General features: G+C 47.8%; 1 protein-coding gene across 1 annotated transcript in view; it reads left to right on the top strand.

The window, feature by feature from the left end:
• The window catches only part of SYPL1 (synaptophysin like 1), a 432,272-nt gene extending 413,299 nt beyond the window's left edge, over window positions 1-18,973 (top strand). The window contains exon 6 of the mRNA XM_069629128.1: window positions 18,045-18,973. Coding sequence (XP_069485229.1) covers window positions 18,045-18,182 — 138 coding nt within the window. The 3' untranslated portion in view covers window positions 18,183-18,973. The remainder of the gene's footprint in view (window positions 1-18,044) is intronic.
• The last annotated feature ends 4,442 nt before the right edge of the window (window positions 18,974-23,415 follow it).

The following is a 23,415-nucleotide window of genomic DNA, read 5'->3' as shown; positions in this document are numbered from 1 at the left end:
TGGTAGAAATGGGAAGAGCAAGGTATGGGCAAATGATGTATACCACCTTCGTGTACTTTAGTGCAGCCTTTGACACTGACAACAGACAGGGCTATGGTGCAAACTCCATGCCAAATGGACTACTGAAGATGATTAGTGCACTCCATGAGAACACCACTATAAGGGTCAGGTATACAATTGATGGGAAACTAAGTGAGGAAGTGCTGACATGCACAGGCCTGAAACAAGGATGTGTCCTGGCCCCTACGCTCTTCAGTCTGTACCTGGCAGAAAGAATATAGGGGTGATGGTATATACCCACCGCAGGCTAGATTGCAGAGGGTTGGATGGCTTGAATAGGCAGATGATCTGGTTCTTCTTGACAACATACCAGCGGGATTGCATAAACATCTGGATTTGCTAGCCACTTAATCTAAAAATAAATCACTTGGTAATTAACTCCACCAAAACAAAAATGTGCTTTAGAACATTACATCAAAAATGGAATACATGTACATGGACAGTAAAAAAAACAACACAGTAGAAGTGGTGGATAACTACAAATTATGGTTGACTGCCAGCTGACTTGGAGTGCACAAATGGAGTAAACTTGCAAAGCGATCAAACAAATATTAGCTGGAATGCGCTCCTTTGCTGTGAGACATGCAGGGTATGTCTTAAATGCTTTGAGGGAAATGTTCCTGCTAAAATATTACTCACCATATTGTATGGCTCAGAAATCTGGTCACCTGGAAAAGGAAGCATACTTAATAAAAATGAAAGGCTATTGCCTGCATACAAAGAGCCTCCGTGTAGAGTACTTGAGAGCTGGGCTGTCATTGACTTCCATTAATGCCTTAGCCATACAGCGACAATACATGCTAGTTAGAAAATAGGAAATGGCTGGCCCTGGGACATTAGCATACGTTATCTGTAATGGGTGTAAAGAACAGGCAAATTACCCTAAATTATTAACTAACGAAGCTGCATATTGAAACCAGTATTATGAAACTCTGACAAATCCAACAGAACATTTTGATGGAATGCTTAAATTGATTGTAAAAAGAGAGCCAAAAGTATTGACTATGAACAAAATAAGACGGGTATTGCAACCAAAGCACTGGCAGACGAATATTATAAATAAACACCTGACCTGAGGGCATTGCCACGGTACATGCGTGAATGCCTGAATCTGAGTGTGCGTAGGGACTATCTGAGGATAAAATTCAACATGGTCTGGTCTGGAGAGATTATTGTGATCCGGAGGGCTCGAGCCGGTGTGCTGGCGTAAGTCTGTCAGCGTGTTGGTTACTGGTGATTTATTGCGGGCTTGCTGCTATTGCTGTCGGACCTACAAGCTCTCTGGACCCTGGTCTCTGGAGCCTTTGAGTCGGCATAGTGGGGGAGTGCAGACAACCAGACGGATCACTCTTGGCTTTTCATTATTGCTTCGCTCTCCATCTTCTGCGATATCTGAAACTGGATTGGCTGGAAAGCAGTAAAGCAGAAAGTCCCGCCCTCCACCCTTTGAACTTTCATTATAAAAAGGGGGGCTGTGCGCATTTGCATGCACGCGCATGTGTGAGTGCGTGGGGAGTGCAAACAAGCAGACGGATCACTCTTGGCTCTTCATTATTGCGCCGCTCTCCATCTTCTGCGATATTTGATGCTGGATTGGCTGTGAAGCAGGAAGTCCCACCCTCAACACTTTGAACTTTCATAAAAAGGGGGAGGGATCACGCGTATTTGCGAACGTGCATGTGTGACTGGGGAGTGCAGACGGGCAGCGAGAGCGGTGAGGCGGAAATTGTCATCGGCAGGTAAGATGAGTGTCATCTCTTGGCGCAACTCGGCCCTTGCAGAGCACGCTATCTAGGCCCTGTGGTGGACCTAGTGTGCGACTTCACTGCCTTAAGTGCTTACACAGTGTAACGCTCACCTGATTCCCGTAGAGGCGCCGGTCTTGGCGTATACCGTATCTTCAAAGGTGATGTGTAACACACGGCTGGCTCTTTGGGCTGGACCTCTGTGCACTGTATGTCTGACTCGAAGGGTAAGATGTCTGCAGATAGAAAATATGGGATTAATGAACTGGGTTATTGAATGTCTCTCTCTTCTTCCCTTTCTCTTCTCCTGTAGAACCCCAAAGGTTAACGCTCTCACCTTAGGTAAGTGAACGCCGTGCTCTCCATCTGCCTCGGGGCAGGGTGCTGTAACCAGTTTCTTCACTGGATAAGGGGAGCAGGCCTCTTGACTTCAGAGGACTGCTGTCCGTCGTTTACTGCACGAACGGTAAGTTTCGAGTAATTCTAATGTCTTTAAAAAGTCTTTAGTAATGATGTCTCTTGTTTTGCAGGGTTCCGGCGATGGCGGATGACGGGCTGAAGTGAGTTGAAGATGGAGCCCGTGTGATGAATAGAAGCGCCTGGAAGCACGTAAGTAAGCGCTTGTTGCCTGCTTCACGATGCGCTCTAACTGTCTTTTTATTTAGCAGGTACAAGTTCGGAGCGGCTGCAGGGTGCCGGAATACCCACTGGGTTAGATGTGGAAAGGAGTAATGGCAAGTGAGTATTAAAGTTCCCCAATGTCTTTAAGCGCACCTTGTTTTATCTTTCAGATGCGGGATGCAGCGCCGAAGGCCTCCGGAGCGTGCGAAGAGTTGGTAAGCTTTATTCTTTCAGAAGCCGGAATGCAGTGCGAAGACCTCCGGAGCGCACGAAGAGTAGGTAAGCCTTTGTCTTTCAGATGCCGGAATGCAGCGCGAGGCGTTGGTGACAGCCGATGGACCAGGTAAGTGAAGCGCTGTCACTGAAGACCGTAATGCTAACCTGTTCTTTCTTGTCTTTATAGGTGTTGCTGAAGACTGGATTCAGGATGGTAAGCCTTTTTCCTTAGGCCCAGGATCAGATGCAGAAGACACGATGAGCGTTCTGCTGCAGAGGATGCAGAATAACGCAAAGCAAGATTCATCCATCGGGTGTGGTTTAAATAGCCTCCTGTAGTGCTTAGGTGTCTCCTTCCACAGCCACGCCCAGGTAAGAAAATAGTTCCTGCTTTCCAGAAGAGTTCCAGTGTTCTGAACCTAGGGAGTGGCTCCTGCCCCACCCAACAGGAAAAGTAGTTCCAAACAGAAGAGAATCAGAGGCTCAACTGGCAGGCAAGTAAGCAGCATGGTCTGCTGCAGGTAAGTCCACCCAAGCATTATGAGCCCGGCGCTTCCAGCGCTGGGACTGGGCATATTTATGAGCCTGGTGCCACTGGCGCCAGGACTGGGTCCAAAAGGTCCCAATTGGGACTGGTTGGCACTCGGAACCTGGGTTATGGATCTGCTTCCAAGGGAGTTGGGAAAACCCTGACCTTTTGGAAGCAGAGATCATGACACACAGTGCTACTGTCATTTTATGACATTTCTGTACCATCATGAAAAACTGCAGATACTGTCTCCGTAGTACTGCCCCCATAATGGTAAGGGTGCAGGTACCCTACTGCGTGCTACTGTCTGCCCCAGTTTACCTCCACGATCAACAAAAAGGAAACTTTGGGAAGAAACTGCTATGGAAATTGTCCCGCCATAAAAAAAAATCACGTGTTACCTGGCTCCTCCGACTCCACCTTTGTGAGCCAATAAATATATCAGATAAAACTCACAATGAAAGTATAAACCGCATCAGGAAGTGAGTGCTGCATAAACAAAACAGCCTACTCCTCACTGAATATTGACAATAATGAATCACCCCTGAATTTGTGCTTAAGTTTGCAAAGCGACACTCCTGCCCGATCTTTGATGATATCATTGGGTCATTCTTGTCTGCCTCCCCAGACTTGGAGAAGTTAGTCTCCACTTCAATCACATATTGGTCTAGCGAAAATGAAGTGCGTCCGTAGTATAAATGACTCTTTTGCTATGGACACTAATGTGGAGAACACATTGGTAGTATCAACCTTGAATTCTTTTTCGGCTAAGCTTGAAGGGCCATTTGCGGTATGCACTAAACGAGCGGAAGATTAGGCCGAAGTGAGGCGACTTGTCCCAACGATTGTGGACATAATTATCCACATAATTATCAGCACTCAAATGGATTGCCTCATTCCTCAACAACGGGAAACAAATCACTTTCCTCGCCCCTTTTCTCTCAACCACATGCACCGAAATAGTCAAAAACCTTGGCTGCGCAATGGACTTGGGCTTAGCCCTCTCCCATCAGATCAATAATGTATCAAAATCGTGTCACTACCACCTCAAGCTCCTAAGGCACATTTTTCTGTACTTCACCTACTCCAACCGACTTGCCGCTATGTCAAGACTGGACTATGCCAACTCCTTATCTGGGTACCCCGGCATACCAACTTAACAAACTCGAAAGAGACCAAAACGCTGCCGCCAGACTCCTTCTTGCACTTGGACTCAGGGATCACATCTCCCCCGCTTTCCGCACCCTTCACGGGTTGCCTGTTGGACAAAGGGCCACTTTCAAAATTCTGTGCATTACCCACCGAGCAGTGAAAAAAAACGGCCCAGCTTACTTACAAGAGAAGATTATACCCTACCACCCATCACGCACCCGCAGGTCAAGCACTGCCCTCTTACTAGTGATTCCAGCTTACAATTCAACCAGGATTTGAGGGTCCTGCTCATCCCTGGCTCCAACTCTGGAACTCACTCTCTCCTCACATTCGACACACCCAAGACTACATAGCCTTTCGTAAAGCTCTAAAAATCTGTCTTTTTCCATAAACCATGACTAATGCCCGCCTAAACTCCCCGCAATTATAGAATCATGAGTTCAATGAAAAAAGGCTATCCGACACATAATGCTGACCCTGAGAATGACCCACTGATCGTACAAATTATATCCTACTCCTGTCCAACCTGTGAATCTACCTCTGAGTACCTCTACCACGAAACATGAGAACGATCACGGCCAGCTCATCCTGATCCAGATAGTAACCAGGACCAGTGAGCTCCAAAGAGTACACCATACACTCCTGACACTCACCTCTCCTACCACCATGCTCACTTTCCACTTTACACCAACAAACAATAGAATGCAGCTATACCTCTCAATCAATTTCGGCCAAGCTGCATATATACAATTTTTCATGAACACCTCAACAACCTGCTAGAACGCAGCTATACCCCACGAAGAAATCAGCCTAGCTGCACACATACACTTCCTACACAGGCCTAATGCCCCCAGAATGCAGTCTCAGACCAACCGACTGCACACATTCAACTGATCTCTCACAACCACCACACCGAGTGTTAGGATACTGCCACCATCGCACAAATCACACGGGCTCTACACCTATTGAGTGCACCCAAGCACCGTATTCTACTCTACTCTCTCAACTGTCCTGGACTACGGTCCCTGGGGGTGTTCAACCTACAAGCGCTTTGAGATCATACTAATGATATATAGGGCGCTATATAAATGGCAAATAACAGCTCACCTAACGGCCCCTTGCCTTTAGCTTCAATGTCCGACCCTCCTGCGGGCCCCCTGCAGCAGCCTGCTACGGTGGAGGACACTGCCCAAATTTCATCTGAGGAATTAATCCTCCCTGTGACTGCTGCGCTACCCACCAACTAAATGGTGGTCCTTCATTTGAATCAAGCAAAAATCATTGCTAAATATGGGGAGGTGGCTTTGGAGATCCTCCGCATGAAACAGTGTTTGTTGAAAAAAACAGCAAAAATACAGAAGAGGAAGCTGAAAAAGCAGCTATTGTCAGTGCCAACACCCAATCCACAGACTTTAAATCTACAGCAAATGAAACTGTAGACAAGGCCAAGGCACCTAAAATAATGTTAATGCCCTCTGGCAACTACATGGCTGTGAATGATTTGGATGGTGGCATCATTCGGCACGTGTCCCTACGGGGTCCACTGTACTGCTGGGGTCTCGACTAGTGGCCCTGTGCCCGAAAGTGTGAGACTTGCCTTTGAACAAGTATTACCACGGTCGAAACTGGCCCCATGGAATGTGCCGGGACCCTCGATTTGCGTATTTCCTTGTCTGCGAATGCAGCTAATTACATCCCCTTAAATGTTCCGGTAGTTAATGGCTCGTCTTCTCTACCTGATTGATTACTCCCCAGACAACAGACGTTTCATTATCTATATGTTGTGGCTGGAACATCTCCTTTAAGAGTACCGTGCAGGAATGTTTCTACTATTGCTAAATCAAACTTTCCTCGCAGTGAGCAAGGGTCGGCCAAGAATTCCATCGAGCAGACGGTCCTTACTGCTCACCTATTGCAGGAGACTTTGCATGCAGCATCTATGACCGAAGAATTGTCATCTAGTTATAATTTGGAAGCTCTGGCCGTCTCATGTTGAATCTCAATATCATGCTCCTCTATACCATCAGATAGGTGACAACAAAAGGGTCAGCTTTGTTAACTCTAAACATGTAAAAATTGTGGAAATAAATCTAACCTCTACCAGCCCATTTTTCAACAGCGATTGGCTCCTAGAACTGTAGAATTTAATCCCGGACCTATCTATCTTCTCTTCTGATGACATTGTTGGCTACCCACAGCCTTCCGCCCCACAAACTGGGCTCTTGTAACATTGGCCTCGCTCTTGGTGGTGGACCGAATTTGCTGAAATAAGTCTTTATGCGATGGACTTAGAAACACTTTTTTACTCTGACTGTGCTTGCCCGCTACAACATGATTATGTACGGGACAGGAGCCGGGTGGGCATTTTCGTCACATACTTGCATAGGTAAGCTAGCCCACCATTTGGTCAAAACGGATCATTCAGATGCCTGTGAGACACATCATAGGCTGACAGGTAATTGGGTCTAGGAACAGAGCAATTTTGATATCATATCATGGAACTCTCAGGGGCACCATTCCTTTCTTAAGAATATGGGGAGCCGAGATAAACTAATAAGGGCCCGCTCTTTCACCTTGACGGTTACTCATTATTTTTTAGCCTGTCTGCCCCTCCTCTATCGGGTCGACATAAGGGTGGGCTCTGCACAGGTGCAAAGTGTGAGCACTCTGTCTTCTTTTGTGGGGGCCAGTCTGCATACCAATTTTTGGGCGGCCAAAGTGTAGCAGCAATTTGATTGCGAGTTTATGTAATCACCTTCTGGGAGGGATCATGACAGGGGAATTGATGGCGGTGGCTCATGAATCACTGTGTAAATGGTTGATTTTGAATCCAGAGGGCGGCATTATCACAGGGGATTTTAATGCGGATTGTAGCTCTGATATAAATTATTCTACTTGGGTTACATTTATTTCTCGATCTGGTAAAATGGGCAGGAAGTGGCAGGAGCTTTTCGCAGAGTATGATTTACCTCTACTCGACCATAATTTAGTAGATGGTGGTACTTGGTCTAATAGAACACAAAGTCGTCGTATTGATTTCATTTTTGTTAGCCTGCTAATATTAAAGTTAAGTACGTAGTTTGGACCCACTGGTCTATGACTAGTGATTATGCCATGCTGGCCATGGAATGTTGGTTTGCCACTTCACATTCGTATGACATGTGACGTTACTCACCTATTGGGGAACTCGCAGAGAAACCGCCTGATATGGGCAGCTGCCGATATAGAGTATTACTGCCTTTTTATTCATTCAGCGGGGGTAAACCAGGGATGGAAATCCTGAGGTAATGCTCTTGGGACGTTAGTGTTGCTACATCTGGCTTGGCCATGCAGGCTCGAAGGGTAGTGGCTCATCTAGATGTTGGAAAAGGGAACAGAATTTTTTATGTAATCATTGCTAAAAGGAAAAGGCAACTTAATGCAGCATTACGCAGAATTTGGCGCAACACTGCCATGTGTGATGCAGTGAAAAAGAAATATCTGGGTAACGCTAGAGCCATCTACAAGCATTGGTTGCAAGGTACTCTTTATCAGTCTCCACTGCAAGATGGAAATAGATCAATAAACTGATTACAACACATGACTAAGCAATTCTGGCATGTGATCTGCACACATCGAGATGAAGCCACTGCCAGACAAGTCTGTGGTATCACAGAAGAGGCCTGTGAAGCCTTTAAGACCCGATTTTGGGATGTGATAGAAGTCATGGGTCACAAGCCAGTGATCCCCATATTTGGCTGTGCAGTCTGGAAATGTATTGGATGCCGATACCATCTCCCTTACCAAAAAAGCTAAATCTTCAAGCTAACTGTCTCCCGAGTCCTGGCTCTCTCTAGGTTGGACTATTGTAACAGCCTCTTTCTAAATCCACCTGCCTCTACTCTCTGCAACTAATGCAGAACAGGACTGCGAGACCTGTCCTTGGCGTCAAGCCCTGGGATCGTATCTCTCCAGCTCCGAAATCTCTCCATTGGCTCCCAGTGGAGGCAAGGATTAAAATCAAAACCCTCTGCATTGCCCAAAAGGCTTTCTGAGGCCTGGGTCCAAAATACACGCAGCTATCCCTCTGCAAATACCTCCCCTCTAGAGCGCTTTGCTCCTCTACCTCTAACTCCCTCAGGGTCAGTCGTTTTTCAAAGAAACCAGCTGGGGGTAGATCTGTCTTCGGCTGGGGCCCCCTCTGGAACAGCCTCCGTGGCACTCTAAAATTTGAGACGAACCATCTCCGGTTCCGGGAGCACCTCAAGGCCTTCCTCTTTGCTTCTGCTTTCGCTCCCCCTCTCCGCTGCTGATCTGTTCTCTTGGCACCGTGCACCTGGCCACCCTTTGTCCTCCGGGCCCAGGTACTTGCTCACCCGGCCACCTCCCGCACGGCCACCCCTTGCACTGGGGTCTGTATCTGTACCCAAATATCCCCCCCTTTTTCTTCCTGCACTTATTAGACCTACCCCGTCTGCTGCCTTAAACCCAGCACTTGCCACTTGCTGGCTGCACTACCACCGTTTGTTGCCTTTATTATTTATTTATTATTATTTATCTATTTCTCCTTTGCTCCGCCCTTTCCACTTCTCCCCCTTCCATGTACTTTTCCCCTCCCCCTCTCCCATGCACTTGCGCGTTCTCAATGTCACTGGGCCTAGTAAGATCGTTGTTTTGTTCTCCCCTGTTCCCCTCCCTTTCCTTGTCGCGCTCTGAAACACTTGTGTACGAGTGTGATAGAAATAAAATATCAATATCAATGATTCTGGCTTACCACACTTAGTTACTCCCCAACCTTTTCAGCTCTCTTGTTACAGGTGTGTATGCATTTATTTAACTGTATCCAAGTCTGGTTTTGCACTTGACTTCCAGTCAAGACTTCTAGACATGCCTTTTGATGGGTGCAAGCTTTTTGGATCAAACGCTGATGAATGATTAGAGAAGCTTCAGGCTTCTAAAGCGGCTGCAGAATCCTTGGGAGCGGCTATCCGTCAACCTCCACAGCAGCAACATCTGCCTTCCCAGGCTTGAAGAGGGCGTTCTTTTCACTTCTATTCTTCTATTGGACAGAGAGGTAGAGGTCAGGCGACCCAAAGAGGGAAAAGGAGATATTGATGTACCCCTAGAGGACGTGTAGGAAGCGCTGCTCAGGCAGTAACCTCCTAATTTCCCTCTGCCACAACTCCAAAAGCTCTGAGCGCTTTGCACACAGGACTCTGGTGGGAGGCAGGTTGTCTCAGCATCTGAATGAATGGCATTGCATTACTTCAGATGCTTGGGCACTTTAGGCAGTGTACTTTCTCCAATTTCTAAAAAAGACCCCCAGGTTGTCCCCCCCGAGTGAGCAATCTCTTCAGGAACCAGACCCGCTCCTTCTGCATGAGATCCTTTGCCTGCTGGAGAAAGATGCTGTGGAAAGGGCACCAGTAGCAGAGCAATACCAAGGTTGGTACGCCACCTTTTTTCTGGTTCCCAAAAAAGACCGAGGACTGCAACCCATTTTGGAACTGAGACGCTCTTGAACAAGTTCTCAGGAAGGACAGATTCAAGATGGTCACTCTTTCGCAGATCCTCTAGGCCTTTCAGCTACAGGATTGGATGGTATCACTCGATCTTCACGATGCTTATTATCATGTGCCTATACATCCCAAGCACAGAAAGTACCCGAGGTTTGCCATTGGCAGGTCTCACTATCTATCAGTTTGAGTTCTGCCTTTCAGGCTGACCTAAGCCCAAGGGTCTTTACCCAGTTGATGGTGGTGGTGGCAGCAAATCTAAGGAGGGGAGGGATTCACATCTTTCCCAACCTAGACAATTGGCTGATCAGAGCTCATTCTCCAGAACAGGCTCTGGAACATCCCAACGCCTGTCACTCCACAAACTGGTCTTCTTCCTTAACTTCAAGAAGTATCAGGTGACACCTTCTTAGAAGCTCCAATTCAGGCCAGTCGAAAACTTCGGTGGAACCCTCTGAACCTCATGGTTCGGTGCCCTCTGCGCTCCCGCCATTGCGACCTGCGCACAGCGATAAGTCTTATGTTGCAGCGAGCCCTCGTGCTAAATCCCTTGCCCTCGATGCGGTAGCGTCGAAAGACGTGCTGAAGCCGCCCCATTCCTCATTCGCCAAACACTCCCGAAGCTTCGGGACAAGCTTTCTAAAGCCCATTTACACGGCTCTGGTGCCAAAAGGACCTCTCGGAAGGCTATTTTCCTGCCTCTCCTCCTTTATCTACAGCCCTGCAGCGGGATCCTACTCCAACTGCCAAGCCCTTTCCTCCTACTGATGAGTCAGGCTCCACTGGGTGGACTAGAGATACATTTGAGGAATGCATGGACAACATGGCTGAATTTATCAACTTTTCAGGCTAGTTTTATGATATTCTCAAACGGCATAGGCCTGTTGATTCCTGTCCTGTCCCTCACAGGTTCCAGAGACTCCTTTCAACAGGTGCACAGTTTGCATCCTTGGAAGAGCACCAGCCACAGGATCCCCAGGTGGAAGTATTTCTGGACAACCTGGATGACCCAATCCAGGACATCTACTATGTCTCTGACCCGAGCCACACCGCTCAGGACCCTGTCTCTCAGGACCCAGACTCAAACCCTGCTGATTATCAGGGCACATGGCACTCCACTCCTCACCATCCCCTTGGCCCCACTCCTCACCATCCCCCTGGCCCTGTGAACATCTTTTTGGACACTCCTCCTGTTGCTCAACCCAGGGACTCGTCTGTCGATGATCAGGTGCTTTTTAAAAACCTTCTAAAGAAGGCAGCTGATCATTTTAAAATCACCACCCAAGAAGCCGTCCCTGACTCGGACTTCATGGAGAACATCCTCAAGGAAAATATTCTGGTCAGCCAGGCTATTCCCCTCTTAAGCTCTGTAAAGAAACGCCTAGCTCCTTCTCTGCTGACACGCTGACTCACTCGTGCGGTCAACCCTCGAGTGGAGACCCCCCGGCACCATTGGACCTTCTGTATATCTGGAGCCACACTGTCCCGGACTCCCTAGTCGTCAGCACTCCTGCCCTTTCCCTTGTTGTTCTGTTATCCTTGTCAGTCCCCTCCAGACAAGGATTGCAAAAAAACTGTACGCTTTTGGCAAACGTCTCACCACCTATGCTGCCTTTTGTACCCGTATTGCCAACACCACTTTCCTCGCAAGCTATAGTGACGTACAATGGGGACCTGTTCAATAGGGCCTTCAGAGTGTCGCAGAGCCAACCCACACCCAACTTCTAGCCGTCGTGGCAGAAGGAAGACCGGTCACTCAGAATATCCTTAAAAATACCCTAGATTCTGCTGAGACAGCGAGACACGTCCTTGCTCAAGGGACTCTTCTAAAACGCCATGCCTGGCTAAAAAACTCACGCTTTAAGCCAGAAATCCAGTCTGCCATCAAAATAAACCGGTGGAGAATGCTGCCCTTTTCGGCAAGGCGGTCAATGAGGCATTGGAGACCGTCAAAAAAGAGCAAATCACTCAATCAGATCTCGGCCAAACCCTTTGTCCAGGGAGGGGCATTTACTAACTGCTGGTTCTTTTGCAGGCAGTCTTTCTCCTGCTCCCCACAGGGACAATACGGTTTAGGGGGAAATCCCCTGGTCCTCTGTCAGGGTACCTCAAATGGTTTTCAGTCCCCTCAAAAGCGGGGATTCCGACGAGGAAAGAGTAGAGGGAAGAGCTCTGCTTCCAGAGGCTCCCCAGCCTCAAACGATAAATGACTCGGCAGTACGGGTCCCCTCCGGGGAATGTCTTAACATCTTTTGCCCACGCATGGGAGGGGGATCACTTCAGATCAGTGGGTACTGAAGACCGTCGCCCACGGGTACTGCATCGAATTTCCCCAACCACCTCGCTACCATCCACCCAGGAACAGACTGTCACCATGGCATCTGCGAATCCTGCTGGAAGAGGTCCAGGTCCTTCTAGAAAAGGGAGCCATCAAAGTCGTCCCTCATCTCCAGGTAAACAAGGGTATTTATTCAATATACTTCCTTGTACCCAAAAAGGATCTAACTGTGCACCCTATTTTAGATCTGTGTCCTGCGAACAAATATCTCAAGCCTCAAAAGTTCAGGACGACTGTTCAGGAAGTAATCCCACTGTTAAAACGGGGAGATTACATGGCCACATTGGACACAAAAGATGCATACTTTCATATTTCAATGGTGCCAGCGCACAGAAAGTACCTCAGGTTCATGATAGAGGACACCCACCATCAGTTCAAGGTACTCCCCTTCGGCACTGCCTCAGCCCCAAGGGTGTTTTCGAAGGTACTAGCGGTGGCAGCGGCTCACCTGTGCAGGCAATCCATCCCAGTGTATCCTTAGCTTGACGACTGGCTCATAATACCCAGAGAACAGTAGATCTCCTCTTCAATCTAGGGTTCTCTATCAACGAGAAGAAATCAAGTCTGGTCTCCAGCCAAGTTGAACAGTTTCTGGGAGTTCTGATTTGGACAGAAGACTGCCACGTCTTCCCCTCCAACGAGGAGTTCAAAACATTTTGTTCCAGATCCCTCACGATCTAGCCATTCGGCAGATAGCCGTCTGCAAAGCCATACGGGTGCTGGGAATTATGGCATCCTGCGCCTTCCTAGTTCCACACGCCGGTCTGCACATGCGCCCCATGCTGGAGTGGCTCTCGAGCCAATGGTGTCAGGCCAGCAGCCAGTGGGACGATCTACTGGTTGTCTCGACAGCCCTCGTTCAGTCTCTGAAGTGGTGGTCAAAGGAAAACCTTCTGCAGGGGAAACCCTTTACCACACCTGCAGTAGAAGCCACTCTCAACACGGACGCATCTCTATCGGGGTGGGGAGTTCACCTTCTTCAACTGTGTACGGCAGGTGCTCCCCATCAGTTCCAAGGCCTAAATGCCTTCCAAGCACACCTACAGGGGAAGGCAATTCTTGTCCTTATAGACAGCACCCCGGCCATGTACTATCTGAACAAACAGGGGGGCACTCGCTCTCCAGGGCTATCTAAACTGCCCCAGAACATTTGGAAGTGGGCACCCAAGCACATGTTCCTACTATCACAACATGTTCCAGGGGAACTCAATCTTCTTGCAGATGTGCTCAGAAGAGACTTGCACCTACCCATAGAGCACGAGTGGCATTTGCAAGAGCACATTCTACTCAACGTCTTTGCAGACTGGGGTTTTCCAGACATCGACCTGTACAAGACTCTGGAAAACGCTGAATGCCCAGATTACACCTCCAGGTATCCACAGAGCCGGTCCAAAGGGATCGGTCTCTGGATAACATGGTCAGGAAGGTTAGCCTATGCTTTTCCCCCATGATTCCCCTTCTCAACAGGATAGTGCACATGATGCACAAGGAACAAGTCACAATGATCCTGGTGGCACTAATGTGGGCTTAACAGCCGTGGTTCTCTCATCTCATGAGTATCAGTCACCCCTCCCAGGAAACTGCCCTGCCCGTGCAACATGCTGTCACAAGACATAGGGAAAACACTGCATTCGTGCCCCCAAACACTGAACTTCATAGAGTTTGGGCATCTCAAACTTTCTGAGATGTATGGCCATACTTAGAGGCACGTAAACCCAACACCAGGCACTGTTACTCCAATAAGTGGAAACGTTTTGTCATTTGGTGTTACTCTAAGAACACCAACCCCATTGACTGTTCACCTAAAGATATAGTCCTTTATCTAAAAACACCTCTTGGACTCGGGACTTGTTTTGAATTCTCTAAAGGTCTACCTTGCCACCCTCCCCTCTCTGTGTATACCACATCTCAGAGCAAGGTTTTATGGTGGAAGATCTCATGGCCTTCATGGAAGGGGTAAAAACACTTCACCCTCCTATTTCCAACATGACTTGAATGTTCTCACAAGATTGACGGGACCTCCTTTTGAGCCAATGCATACGGCTAGTCTTAAGGCCCTCACCTATGACTGCCTTCCTGGTAGCCATTAACTCTATAAGGAGAATTATTGAACTGCAGGCTCTCAGTTCAGGACCCATTTGTGACTATTCACAAAGATAAGGTGGTATTACGCACACACCCACGTTTTGCACCTAAACTCATCTAGAAGTTCCATGTGAATCAATCAATCTAACTTCTTGCTTTCTCTCAAAACCCCATTTACTCAGCTGAAAGAAGCCTCTATACACTCGATGCCATGGGGCCAGTAGTATTCTACCTTGAAAAGACCAAACCTCTGAGAAAGACTAGCCAATTCTTGGCCTCTGTGGCAGCTAGTCGAGAAGTGGACCATGTCTCTAAATCAGCTATTTCCAAATGGATTGTTAAATGCATCACACTGTGTTACTCTTTTGCCAAGGGAGACTTACCCTTTACGCCTGGAGCTCACTCTACTTGGGTCAGAGGGGCTACCATAGCATTAATTGCCAATGTTCCCCTAAATTCTGTTTGCAAAGCGACAACCTGGAGTTATGTTCATACCTTCACCCAACACTACTGCTTAGACACACATTCTAAGTCTCATTCTCAGGTGGGACAAGCTGTGCTAAAACAGCTCTTTGCTACAGTTGCTTTACACATCCCACCACCATCTACTGGTACTGCTCACTAGTCTGTGCATAGCATGCGATTCTAAGCAGATTCACAAGCATCAAAAGACATACATTACTCACCGTAATCTCATTTGTGATGATTGTATCTGCTTAGATTCACATGCACCCACTCTTCCTCCCCTTTGGAGTAGAAGGAGCATAGACATCTTACACTTTCTCCTTCTTTACTCACTCACACTTTTGTAAGGCTCCCTCACGGCAGAACAAAAACAACCAGTGGGACATTGACGCGTGAAGGATTTTGGGTACACTACACATCACGTTGGGGGAGAAAGTACATTCATGACCATGTCAACGTCCCTTTTCGATCTTCGAAAATAAAATGCAATACTCTGCGATTACCACTAGAAGTCAGACTTTTACCACTATATGTCGGTCTATATGCACAGCATGTGAATCTTAAGCGGATATAGCCATCAGAAATACGATTATGTTGAGCAATGTATGTCATTCCCCTGCCATCAACCTCGACTCGCCATGAAATCTAAAAATCTCCTAATGTTCCCAAGTTCAACGTGGTCCAAGAAGATTTGAAGAAACTGACCATCCTTCATTAAGTCATTCTCTTCCTGAACCATAGGACATTGGTGATGAAAACGTTATTAATCTTGATCTACGTGCATTTCCTTCCTCACTCACCACAGGCTAATTGGTGCTTCTGTGCCATAGGGAGATGTCTGCCAAAATCTCAAATGTACAATAACTTTAATTGGTAAATTAATACTTTGCGTCACTCTTGAGAATCGGGAAGCGAAGTAAATGTGGGTATCTCCTAATCCTGATCCTCCTCGTTTATGAGCATCTGCACCCTGCAAGTAAAAATGATCTCCATCTAATCCAGCACCACTATCAACTACAGGGCCCTCACGCTGATATTCCTAAGCATCTACATGGTCTTGCTAGCTCAAATCCTGGAAGACCACCACATTTTCCACAATACATTTGCTGACCATCTAATTCCATATCATGTTTGATAAATGAATTGGGGAACAACATCACGTGGCTAATTCTTTTTACAAGAGGTTTAGTACAGGATGCAGTTAAGCTTTGCTACTCCTCCCAGAAAAATAGTCCTGTCTTTGAGAAATGGTAATTTCCAGACAATATTTCACTGCTGTCTTTATGGACGTCGATGAAAAGGAGGCGATTACTAATCCAAAGAGCTATCATGATGGGTAACGGAACATCCAGGACACTAGATATAAAAGTTCAGTATGTTTATTCATAGAACAGTGAAGACTGGGTGAATGCTGATGCAAGTAGCAGGGTGCACCAACCAAATAGTTGTTGAGCCTTCCTGTTCATTTTGCATAGCTAAGCCAATAAAACCATCCTAAGAGTGTGGGCAATCTTGTGGAAAGGCTCTGGGATAATCTGGTTACTCCTGAGCCAAAAAGATAGACTGGGTGAACTCCTACAGGAACTATGGGGGGGTGTAAACTGGACACAAGAGGAAGGAACTATGCATAACTGTGTCAGGCTTGAAGATTAACAATAGAATTGGGGTCTAAACTAAGAGAACCTAATTTCTAAGTATAATTCGCCCCGTCACCTTCCTTGGCAGATCCATATAAAAGGCCCCGTTTGATGTCTCTGTTTCTCTGGCTCCTGCCAGGATCTGGGCTATAACCTCGCAACAAGCTTGTGATCTGCTTCATTCTGCTTCCAGGCCCTTACCGGACCCGGCTCCTGCCAGGATCTGGGCTATAACCTCCCAACACGCTTGTGATCTGCTTCATTCTGCTTCCAGGCCCTTACCGGGACCTGTCCCCTTGTCTCTTTGCATCGTGAATTACCTCCAAGTCCTCTGGTCCCTGCCAAGACCTCGACTTGAGCTCCCATGTTGACTTAAGGCACTAGGTCTCTTTAAAAGTCTCTGGTCCCTTCCAGGACCTGGGATAAGAACCCCTGTTGGCTTTTGCCAATGTGCTTCAAAGTTAGAGCGACACTGCTCCGAGTCTTACCTTCCTCTTGCTCCCTCTTCTCACCTGCACCAGTTTTCCACTCTTAACTCCCACTCCTGCCTTCTGTACCTCCTTTTTTTATTCTCCTAACCATCTTGAGCGATTCAAGAATGTCTGGAATTTGTGGGATCATTTACTAGTAGGCTCCTGGTCACAGGATTGGGCATGATGGCTGGATCCCTCCTGCGTCCCATGCGTTTCCTCCTTCCTCCTCATCGGGCCCATGTGGTGGGGATTTGCCCGAATAGCAAGTCTGCTAATAACATGAATGCGAAGAGGATTGAGAGATGATCTCTTGCAGGAATCTGTCACCATTTTGAAATCGGGTAGCCCTGTTATGGCAACCCTACAATGTGTCCTGGTCTCAACATTGTTCTGATTGTACAGCTTGCTTCCTGCCTCATCCTTCTCCTGTTTTCCAATTTTGATGACTGTGTTAAGTAAAGCGCTGCTAGGTTTGTAAGCCACTCATCTGCTCCACAGTGTCTTCACAGCACGAGCCAGCTCACGGGCCTCCTGCTCACTTCCACACATTCTAGAAAAGGGTATCCTGGTTCATACATTGATCTATCAACTTCCTTTCTTCAGGAACACCCTCTCGTGACTTCCACATATGATCTATCGTCCCTATGGTTGTCCGCTTGAACATTAATCTGGGGAGGGGACAGTGGCTCTTGGAGTTCTATTTCTAGGGGTCACTTCACATTGGAACTGGGTTCTTCGTGCCCCAGAGTCCTTCAGATGCGACTTAATCACAGAACACAAAACATAATCCGACTTGCATTTAGTCTGAGACCGTGCAATTCCAAAACATCTGCCTTACAGTTAATACCATAAAACCCTTGCTATAAGATTTGGATGAAATTTACCTGACGGTCAGTGTGCCAGTCTTCCGTATAAAACAACCACCACAATGTCGGAGCCTTCTGGGCTGCTTATGGGATACAACACTTATATAAACCATGAATACATGTGTATAACCTAGCATTAATGTTCCAGCATGCCACATATTCAAAATGAGCACATGCTCCACCAGTAACGTGGCAATATATCATGTAAGAAGCATACTTACTGCATTAATATATTTTTTCACATGCATCAAACATACCAAAAATATGAAATGTCAATAATCTATAGTTGTCTTAATTTGTTTTGTTTTTATAAGAGATTTAGTTTTTTCAGTTCATCGTGTATTTTTCTATTTTACTTGTAGGTGTTTGGATTTCTCAATCTGATTCTGTGGGCAGGAAATGCATGGTTTGTTTACAAAGAAACACGCTTATCAGACACTCCATCAGAGCTTCCGCCTCCCCAAGGCCCTGGAAACGTACCGTCTCCATCATCAATGTAACTAGAAGACATGTATGACGCATGTCTGGCATCACACCGGCCGCAGTACAGTGACTTCAATTTTTTTGGAACTAATAGAAGCATTGATAACTTGTTAAATCAGTGGATAACAAGTATTCTGCAGTTTGTATTAAAATATGCCATACAACTTCGTGTTCTAGCTATACACTTGGATTTGTTAAAAATGTTAATAAAATAAAATGTTATTTTCACTCTGTTTACAACCAGTAAAGCATTTAACTTTACTTCAGAATAGGTTGTATTACAATTTGATTGATAAATATGTATATATATATATGTGTGTGTGTGTGTGAATAAGATTGTCTGGTATGCCTTACTAGTGTAAATGTTCCATTCAACATTGCAGATATTTCTTTTAAAGCATCTACGTTCAATTCGAAATTGCAGTATTGCCAATACCCCTTGAGACTGTCAACTCTTGCCAAAAAATCTATTTGGAAAATCTTGTAAGTTGGTTTCATTTTATCATAATGTTTAAAAGTTACATTTGTACAGTACGTTTTCTCAGAGATGAGGTGGCATATGTTTGGTGCTTGTTAATGTCTTTCATATAGTAACTTAGTGCTCCGTTTATTGGGGAATGTTCTGCTGTGACCATGATGGAAGAAAGCAAACTTAAATGGGTCACTTGCGTTTATCTTTATCAAATGTATTTACAATACCTTTTTGACGGTTCGTTTTTCCATTCAAATGTTAAATATGGGAAGATATACCAAATGAATTTAAATTGTATGCATCGGCAAACACACCATTAAAGTGAACCAATATTCATGTCTGCGTGTGTTTATTTATGTTCGGATGGAACCAAAAAAGTTGCTGAATGACTGACTCCAATCATTATGGATAACATGCTCTTCTAGACTCCCTGAATCGGCATTACATTTGTAGTAATGAGACATTAGATAATATCCAGGTAGTGTATACACTGCGCAGAAGGTTTGTTCATTGAGGAGCAGAATGCTGACTCTTGGTGTGATCTTCTGCTACGCCCCTGCAGCTTTTTTGTCGAAGAGAGGAAGATCTGTGCTTGTCTGAACCAATATACACTTGCTGTGGTAAACATTGACTTCTGCCTGAACTGTGTACCTCAAGCCCTGTTCAGAATACTATTGAAAGAACTCTGAACAGCAGAACACAGTTAGGATGACGAGCTGGGCACACATCTTTTTTCGGCAGGGTGATTTGGGAGAGGCGGATGTGGTCAAGCTTTTCATCAAGTGCAAGAGCAACTTAAATGGGCACAAGGGTCTTTAAGTTACTTTGACGTTGTAGCCTTTCCAGTATTGCCCAATGTAATGGTTGATTAGCCCTTCCCAAGTATATAAATAGGGGTCACTTGGCTGTTGCCAATTCCTTTTTGTTCTTCCTCTATCAAATAGTCTAATCTAATAGTTTTGGCTTTAGTATAATCAAAATATTTCTTTTTCTGCCAGCAATTGCCATTTTATGCACACATACTCGGTTGTTGGCATCATATGCCCAAGTGATATTTACAAAATATCATACCATCTATCTGCCATAATTTCTCCAGAATTAAATCTTTCGTAGATTCACGTAATTAACATAGCCTAGAGATCTGTTTTATTTAGTTCCCATAGCAATGAAAAGGAAGTAAAATTGAGTAAGCTATTGTTGGGATGCACGTGCATATCTCAGCCCCTCCCAAATGATTGCGATTGTGGAAAGGGTACTAATACGCAGGAAATATATGTAAGCAGGTATAGGGGGGAGGGGGAGACTAGGTGAATACATTGCATGTATATGCCATACATATAGAATGGCGCTCGAATATGGTGTCGGCAGGTAGGCCTGAATCCTTCCAGGCTGTGTTGGATGCACGAAACAATGAGGCTTTGTGGTTGAACATTTCTCCCCCACCAATGGTGCGGTAGGGAACATACACAGATTTGCAAAATCAGACCGGAATGTGAGTGGCCCATCACGAGTAAGGGCTGCAACCGGTTGTGAAAGACAAACTCATGGGAGCGAGGGCCGAGGTCTTGAGCTGCCAAAACAGAGATTTTGGACAATAGCACCCCTGAGGAGAATGGCCATCCTATTTGAACTACCAGATACCCATCAGTAAAACTCCTAAATCCTTCACTATTAAGACTGATCAGTGGGACCTATAGGAAACCCAGGCCTTACCCTCAGGAGGGGTAGCTGAAGGGGAGGGAGGCAGAGGACAACAGTTTGTGATTTGTACATGGGGGAGCAAAGGATGATACCAACTCCTATAAGATTACCATGGGGAATCGTGACCAGGGCGCATGTGTGCCTGGGATGAGAAGAGGGATGCTTTATTCACAAGGACCAGACTGACCTTGAAGTTATCCACTGAGTTCATGTGGCCGTCCGGGTTCACATCATGTGACCAGGCAGGGCAGTATTTCCAGATACTTAACCGATCATTTTACAGTAACCCAAGCTGAAGAGATTTTCACCCACATATGAAGATGTTAGTCAGAGAAGGTGTGACCAATGAACGCTGTGTCTATATTTGATTCTCCAGCATGGGGTCTAGCATGGATTCACATGCTCATGAATATTCCCCGTCGTCAGGCCGGTAATCCTCGGTATAGAAAAAAATCAGTATCAGTTTTGTTTCTGATCCGTCTTTCTCAGTAGTAACCAATCACTGGTCTCTGGGTCATACTGCCCCCAGCCAATGACTGCCCTCTCCCTAAGCCCCGCCCCTGGCAACCATCCTCAGATTATTACCGCACGTTCAAGTGTTGGGAGTCCTCGTGCTGTAGCTCTCGTGCTTTTGCTGCGTTTTTGCGCTTTTTCAGGAGATTTTTCTCATTTTTCGGTTACATAAAGCCTCAAGCTCCACTGTTGCTACATCCGATCAACGGGGATCCATTTCGGAGTTTCTAAGCCCCTCAAGGGTGAAGATTTCATCAAGTTAGGCTTTTGGAGGATTCCTGAAGTTCCGAGGCCTACCCCGGACATGGCCCAGGAGAAAGGAAGCTCGACGCCCGGGAAGCTGTTCAGGACCTGCCCTGGATGCCAGCTTCAGAACGTTTTCAAGGAGGACGAGCATTCGTTATGCCTCTACTGTCTCCATGAGGACAAGACGCACAAGGAGAAGGACTGCGCGTTTTGTGGGAACATGACGGAGCGGACCATGAAGGATCGCCACCTCCGTCTCGCCAACTGGCTGGAAGGGAAGAGCCCGTCAGGCGAGAAGAAGAAAAAGAAGTCCGAGCGGTCTTCTAAGTCCTGTGAGGGTGTCCCGGCGACGGGGGCCCAACAAAAGGCTAAGCACCGCGAGTCCGCGGGCACCGGGAGCGCCGAACGGTCGGGCTCCTTGGCTGCCAGGCAGGGCGCATCCTCCTCGGCGCCATCAACCACGAGCCAACGCTCTGGCTCGGGAAAGAGGAAGTCCGAGAACTCGGTGAAGCTTCTGGAGAGGCGGCGGTCGATCTCGAAGATTCCGGCAGAGGGGGAGCGAAGCTCAGATCCTCCCCCCAAGGTGAAGGCCCCAGGCGTCCAGAAGGTGGCGATGGCCTTAATTCACCCTGCTAAGACCTCGATTGAGGATGTCGCCGCGGCCCTGGCTCAGCCTGTGGAGGCTACACCAGTGGAGGCGCCCCCAGGACCCAGAGTCTCCCTGCCACCGCAGAGGGAGTCGTCTTTCAGGCTCATTGAGAAGACCCCCACGAAGTCCTCGTTGGAAAAGGTGGGGGAGGGGCTGATGGCCATCGTGGATACGGACACGACCTCTGAAGAGGAGCTCATCGAAATCGTGGAAGAGGCCCAGCCCATCGGGAGGGATCCCGACGGGGGCAACGACGAGAGCGACAGTGTCGCAGACTAGGCTCCTCAAGAGCCCCCGCGCCCTTCGTTTCCGGCACCGCAGGACACCTCGGCGGCCATTTTGTCAGCGATTCAGTCCTTATGCTCGGAGATAAGGACAAGGTTGCTCCTTCCCCCGACGGACGTACCTGAGCCAGACCCGACGGGGGAACCGGAGCCAGGACCTTCGGAGAGTCCACCGCATAAGAGGAGGATGACGCATCCTACGCCACCTCTCCCACCTCTGCGGCCTTCTCTGCCTTCCCCCGGTCTACTACCAACGGGGATGATACAGGCATGGACACGGCTACGACAGGTACAGATGACAACGGAGGCGACGACGGGATGTGTCCCCCGTCGCCCCCTGCTCGGGCGTCCCCGCCCGACGAGATTGGATCCTTCCATGCCATGATTTCCAGGGCATCTGAGCTCTGCCCCGAAGAAAAGAAGAAGGAAGGGTTCCTTTACCAACGGCGCAAGGCTAAAAGGAAGACGATCCTCGCCATACCGCTTCTTGATGATATCTGGGACGAGGGGCTCGCCCCCTCCTCAAGAACCCTGCCATGGCGCCTGCAAAGAGGGACCGGTACGAGAAGAAGTACCGGGTCCCCGACCCTGCCCCCTTGTGCCTTTGGGCGCAACCTACCCCGGATTTGGTCGTTTCGGCGGCGGCCAAGAAGAAAGCGGGGGGGGGGGCATCGACCTCGACTTCAACCTCCCCGCTGGACGGCGAGGGTAGGAAGCTGGATGCGATGGGACGGCGGGTCATCTCATCTGCAGCGACGACCATCAAGGCGGCCAACGCCCTGGCCATTGTAGCCCGCTACGACAGGGAGTTGTGGTTCAAGATCGCCCCTCTGTTGGACTTCCTTCCGCACGCCAAGAGGGCTGAGGCCCTGGACATCTTACAGGAAGGTGATATTGCTTCGGACCACGCCATTACGATGGCTACGGACATCGCCGACACCGGTTTCCGTCAGTTGGGCAACGGCGTTTGCCTGAGAGGATGAGGATGGCTCAAGGCGACGGTTTTCCGGCAGGATGACAGACCAAGGTTTTGGACATGCCCTTCGATGGGAACAACCTGTTTGGCAAGGCGGTTGATGAGTCCCTTCAGGCGATCAAGACGGACACAGAGACGGCCGTCCTTTCGGGCTCCGGATGCAGACAGGGTGCCTTCAAGGGAGCCGGCAGTAGCTCCTCTACGTACCGTCAAGCGACAAGATCTTCGTCGCAGGAGGCCTACAGGGGACGCGGCAAGTCATGTGGATCCCGCCGTCGTCGCCAAGGTGGTCAAGGAGGCAAGGCGGAACCGACCGTCGGGTCGGGCCCCTGCCGAAGCACCCCGGTGGGAGGCCGGCTGACTAGGTTCGTCGGCGTGTGGGAGTCCATCTCCACCGACCGTTGGGTGC

The sequence above is a fragment of the Ambystoma mexicanum genome, chromosome 12, assembly GCF_040938575.1.
Source record: "Ambystoma mexicanum isolate Mex_15411 chromosome 12, UKY_AmexF1_1, whole genome shotgun sequence".
Taxonomy (NCBI): Eukaryota; Metazoa; Chordata; class Amphibia; order Caudata; family Ambystomatidae; genus Ambystoma; species Ambystoma mexicanum.
The sequence above is the reverse complement of the archived record's forward strand: the minus strand, read 5'-3'. Positions and strand labels throughout refer to the sequence as shown.